General features: G+C 38.7%; 1 protein-coding gene across 7 annotated transcripts in view; it reads left to right on the forward strand.

Moving 5' to 3' along the window:
* Window positions 1-5,525, forward strand: part of EHBP1 (EH domain binding protein 1) — a 255,661-nt gene extending 250,136 nt beyond the window's left edge. For all 7 annotated transcript variants that reach the window (XM_084901054.1, XM_084901056.1, XM_084901055.1 and 4 more), the window contains 2 exons: window positions 4,150-4,264; window positions 4,460-5,525. In XM_084901054.1, coding sequence (XP_084757180.1) covers window positions 4,150-4,264; window positions 4,460-4,550 — 206 coding nt within the window. In that variant the 3' untranslated portion in view covers window positions 4,551-5,525. The remainder of the gene's footprint in view (window positions 1-4,149; window positions 4,265-4,459) is intronic.
* Window positions 5,526-6,000: the final 475 nt, after the last annotated feature.

Raw genomic sequence — 6,000 nt, forward strand, 5'->3', positions numbered from 1 at the left:
CTGTCCTGGAGAGGTACTGACCATCCTGATAATCAGTCCTGTGAAGACAGTGTCCCCTGAGCCAATCCTTAGAATGGACACACATGTGATTGGTTCAGTAGCCTTTTGGAGTGTTTAAATACCTAGAAAAACACACTAACAGCCAGCATTACTTGGTTTTGTTTTGCTTTGCATTGTTCTTGCCCATCTCTTTTTAAAAAAATACTTAGTAGTCATACAATGGTTTTTGTAATAAATAAACTAAAATATTTTCAAATAAATCTGCTGCTGAAACCAGGAGAAAAGCACGGAATATTAATAGCCATAGCACATGGAACGAAATATTAACAGCTTGGTTTGAAAGCAAAATAATAACATTCAACATATTAATTCTTCTGAAATCCATAATTACTCTGGTCTGTGTTTTACCTTTTTTTTCTTAAGTTTTTTTTTCATAGCAGGAGTTTCACTTTAATGTGCTAAGTTATAGCATCCCCTAAGCTAACAAACATCATTCAGATACTTTTCCTATAGTTTTTTTTTGTTCCAGATTACTTATGCCCCCTTGGAAAGGTAAATTCATTTCTGCGCACATTGGGGTGGGCTTTTAGAAAGTGGTGTGTGCATTTTCTGCACAAGAAATGGATCTTCTCTAGGATTTTGTACATCTTGATTTATTCTTGGCTTAGAGTTTGAAGTGGGTGCTCTTCTAAAGGGATTTATGCATAGGTTCACTATTTTTGTAGTTATGGTTTATATGATAAGCTTTTTATATTTAAAATCAATATGTAATCCTGTGGAGGAGCTTATCCCCTAAAACCCCATTTGTAAATCTATTTTAGCTTTGTTGCACAGCACAGCCACAGTCTTCCATAGATTGATTAGGTACAGAGGTAGAATCCTATCAAATGGCCTGCTCTGATGATGATGCAAACTCTTTCAGGATTGCTAGTTGACTGGAACTAAAGATAAGACTTGACTGCAATCCCCGAATGTGCTCTTTACAAAACTAGTGTTAATTTTCATCAAAGTGCCAGGCTTATTTATAGTGGCAAGGTGGAAGGTTTACTACAACAACTGTAGGTCCTTTCTATTAAAGTATTTATAGGTATTTCTTTTGCCTTTTTTCCAAGGTGATTATCAACTTCAGCAAATAAACTGAATCGGGGAATAAATAATTAACTCTATATATAAAAAAGAGGGGTTTTTTTTCAAATTAACAAAACAGCTCATTGCACATGGACATAAACAGAATCTTTTATTTCAATACTTTGGCTCAAATGCAGCATCAAAACTTAATCCTATTTGTTGTGAGGATATGGCTTTTGTAGCAAAAGTACATTGGAATCTTTAAATTAATCAGAACCCACATTGTAGTCTGTCCAACCCAAAGTCACCTCGCTAGCTAGCTGTGAGTGGAGCTATAGGTGAATAATCCTTTCTTAAAATGCAGAAGAGGTAACACATAAACTTACATACAGGTTTTTAAAACATAATATTATGTCTGGATGAAGCTATTTTAAAAGTTTTTTTTTTAATTTTTAAATTTAGACTTGCACATACAAATGTGATTTTGATCAGTTTTAAATGTATTAATTTTTTTAAATCATCAAAATAGTTTACTTAATTTCCCAAGCTAGCATTCAATTATGTATGTTTGTATAAATTTACTCCCATGAAAAGCAAGTACAAAATAAAAATAGTTTGCCACTGTAAAATGTACTCACTGCACATAGCTATTTCCTCTACAATTTAAATTCTAATATCAGTTAAATTTAACTGTGAAATGATAAAAATTACCTAAATATTCATAATTTTAAAATATTTTTGTTACAGTTATGGGAAATTCAGCTTGAAATTTTTTTTTAATTTTTCAATATATCAAGGGTTAAAAATTTTTCTCTCATGCATTTTGTTAAAGCCTTGTTTTTTAAAAATTAAAGAAATCTTGATATTTCTAATTATTGATTAAACCCTTAAAAGTCACTGGTCAAGTGTAGAGAAGGGCTAATTCAATGTCTGTTGTTAAAAAAAAAATGTTATTTAAAAAAAATGTAAGTTTCAATTTAATTATACTTTTTAAGTATATGGTGGAGAAAATTTCCCAGTTATAAAGCTCTTATTAAAATGTTTTGGAAATAAAAATTATAAATTAAAGCTTATAATCAGCATGATTTCTACAGGTTGGAATGGAAAATTAATATTCATCAAAACTAGTAATCTCAATAATTATAAAATTTAGTTACAAATCTTTTACAAATTTAGTGGGTTTTTCTCTGAGTTAATATTTCTAGAACTACAGTTACCTGAAATTAGACTAGATGAACTTTAAGATCTTGCACCCTGGAGAGCACTATTAAAATATCTACTATGTAGAATGAGACTGATTAAGAACAAGAACCAGATTAGAAAATTGTCCAGCATTCCTGAAACTCAGTAGCATTTTAATTCAAAGAATAAAATTATGATAAAATATGACCTTTCTTCAGTCTTGCTTTTCATTTCAAATTCTTACATTTAGAAAAAACTTGTCATATTAATAATTTATTCCTCCATGTTATAGAATATTTTATTTCTTTTTTAATGAGAATGCATTGTGACCATTTATTTGTGTGATGTTTTGTATCGGATGTGGATTATTAATATATGGTATGATTTATATATTTGTATCTATGTATTTGAGCTTATAATGAAAGGAATAATGATAAAATTGAATAAACCATACTAGCTTCTTGCTGCTATTCTAACCTTTATTGCATGATGATGTATCTAATTTTTAATTTGTAAATACAAGATAGAATTCCCTCTAGCACCATTTGCTTTCATAAAGCTGCTGAGCAGTTTGCTGTCTTGAATAAATTTTGCTTTGGAGGGGGTCGGAGGGATTTGAACCAGCACATTCTTGTGTGGTTTGTGAAGATTCACATGGTAACCAGCGGTGTGCATTGTTAGGTTTATCTGAATAAGCACCAGCCATGTGAGTTTTAACATGATTGCCCAGGGCAATGGAGAGAGGAGAGAAACCCAAAAGGATTGCACTTCTATTTTTTGGAAAGTGCGTTTGCTGGGGGAGGGGCTGCTTGAGTCAGTGGCCAGGATTGGGTTTTTTTGTTTTTTTGTTTTTTTAAGCTGGTGTCCTGTTTCCCTCTAGGTCCTCATTTGTTCTGCTATCTGCCTCATCATCTACTTCTTCTTTTCATTGTTTACCTTCCTAATGAGGGAGGCGGGGTAGACTGGGGATTGATTGACAGCTACAAGCCCTTACAGTCTGGCCAGAGAGCTGTTGGCTTTGGTTACAAAAGTGCTTTAAATGTTCGATTAGGTTCTGTTTTTATCAAACCAAGCTGCTGCTCATCTTAAGAAAATAATCAGACCAGCAAAGATTAGGAAATATATTACTGGTACCTAAAACCTTCAAAAAAAACTGCTCCTACCCATGTAAAGAACACTGCTCATCGGATTTTCTAACCTTTAACATGGGGTTTCAAAAAGAAGTATGAAATTTTGCCCTAGCAAAAGTGCTTTGATTTGAAATCACCCAGCCAACCTCTCCAAAAGAAAACTGGCTGTGATGCGATCGAGAGCTGCAGTGTAATATTGCAGAGCAAATTTATTTTTTACTTCAAAGAAAAATGCTAATTAGCCGATTCACTACTTTTAAAGTTATTGTGAAGCATATGGCGCCCAGTGTGAGATACATCCAACTGCTAAAACAGAGCGCAGAGGAAATTGGTGAAGAATAGGCGGAATGGGGTGAGGCTGGGGGCGGGGAGCCGGACAGGTTCTCAGGCAGATTCTAGCCCTTTCTGGAGGGTTTTATCGCCATCTCTGCTTCCCGCCCCTCGCTTACCCACATCCCCCACCGCCTAGCCTCAGGCGGCCTCCTCGGCCTCCAGCCCCCTCCCCCCGTGGCTGAGAGCGGTGCGCACCTAGGCCGGCCCGGCTCACACCTGGTCTCTCTCCGGTCCCAGCCCGCCATAGCCGGCTTCATCCGCGGGACATTTTAGAAAGCAGGGCTTTAGGGGTGAACCCTTATCTCGATGGCAAACTCCCCACAAAACACTAGTAGTTCTATAGAATGGGTTGTGGAGAAAGTCCGGGAGACTGGGAAAGGCGGGCAGGGGGGAGTGCCAGAGGTCCCGCGGTGGATAACGCGCCTCCCGCCCGCAGACTGGCAGAAGACGGAGGCCCAGAAGCGGCGCGAGCAGCTCCTGCTGGACGAGCTGGTGGCCCTGGTCAACAAGCGGGACGCGCTGGTCCGGGACCTGGACGCCCAGGAGAAGCAGTGAGTGCGGGCGGGCTGGGCGGAGGCTCTGCACCTGCTGAGGGGCGAGAAGTCTTCTCAGATTGCGGTCCAGAGGGTGGGCCGGGCGGCCTCCCGCTGGCCCCGAGGTATCCGCACCCGCTGGGCCTGGGGAGCAGGGGAGTGCCGCTCTGCCCTCCGCGAAGAAAATAATTTCCTTTCCTGTTTGACTTCCAGGGCCGAGGAAGAAGATGAGCATTTGGAGCGAACTCTGGAGCAAAACAAAGGCAAGATGGCCAAGAAGGAAGAGAAGTGTGTTCTCCAGTAGCAGCCGGCCCAAACTATATCCCAACATTTCAGTCTTGGGTCCACAGACAGGAAAATCAGACTCGTCGTCGTCCCTTGATTTAAAACTTAACATTTCATTTGGCTGAACTGTACTTCTTTGCTACACCACCACCACCACCCCTGTCCTCCCGCCTTTCCGATTTAAATATACAGAGCTCCCACATAGCTTTGTGTAAGGGGTTTTGTGTGAGTTAATCGTTTCCTTGAAATCATGTGAGATAGATTTGCACAGATAGCTGCCTTGTGAGTGATTGGTATTGGGAGTGTTCGAGAGACCACTCACAGAAGAAAGAAAGGAACACCCCTCCCTCATTTTTTGACGAGAGAAATTTTTAAACATTTTTTGTTGTTAATAGCATAATGATGGTGGGAGGGGGGTCCGAGGGGAATAAGAAAAATGTCATGAATGATTTTTTTCAGTCCTGCCATATGTAACCCTGACTCTGTTACCTAAATTTTATAGCTAGATCATATTCAATTTACTTATTAAACTGTTCTGTTTGCCAGTGGGATTTTCTGCAGTTGTTTTGCATTTCACTGTAAGGATAATAGAGTCCCTTTCCTCTGCTCTCCTCAGAGGATGGCCCTTTAACACAGCCCGAGACAAGTCCTGTGACTTAAAGGTGAGCTTTGAGGACGGGGCTAATTGACATGCATTAGTTTACAAAGAGCTCTTCTGAGAATGTGCCATCTTTTTCTCTGGGTAATTATTTATTACATCTCGCTTGGTTCCTACATTCTGTTGGCTCTCAACATTGGCTCAAGAATGCTGTTAATATTTATTCTGTATTGATAAAAAGTCTGTCTTGCCACTATGCACAAGTCTCCCAATTAATATTTTCTTCTCTAGCATAGCATTGTCATTTTTTGTGTGAAAATGGTTATCTGTTTATTTATTACAATACTGAAGTCATATATAAATTTTCAATAAAAGCAGAAACTTTCTTACCTTAAACACTCTGCTGCTTCCTTGCAATCAGAACAACACTGATTTGAAGAAAAGCTTGTGTATCTGTGAGACTTCATGTGGGAAAAATGGTCCTTTTGAACACAGGGTGTGACACACCATCCTGGAGGGGCCCTGCTGACACAGGCACTGGATTTGAAAAGCAATTAGTCATATTTTCCTGAGCAGTGTAAACTATCATCTTACGTAAAGGGTCATCTCTTTTAAAGGTATAAGGAAAATTTTGATTCCACAGCACTGGGGGGAAAAAAGGTAATATCTTGATGAATTTTCCACACTATTATTTTAAATTGTTATAATTTTGCACTCCTGTGAAGAACTATGACTTCTGATAACTGGCGAGTTCGTAGATGCTGAAGTGAAAGGAAGAGAATTGTTGAGGGGAGTGAGTGCATTCAAGTGTGTGTGTAAGAGTGTGTGTGTGGGAGAGAGACGGAGAGAGAGACACACAGAGACTGAGGGA

This window comes from Pipistrellus hanaki (assembly GCF_964339955.1).
Source record: "Pipistrellus hanaki genome assembly, chromosome: 12".
Classification (NCBI taxonomy): Eukaryota; Metazoa; Chordata; class Mammalia; order Chiroptera; family Vespertilionidae; genus Pipistrellus; species Pipistrellus hanaki.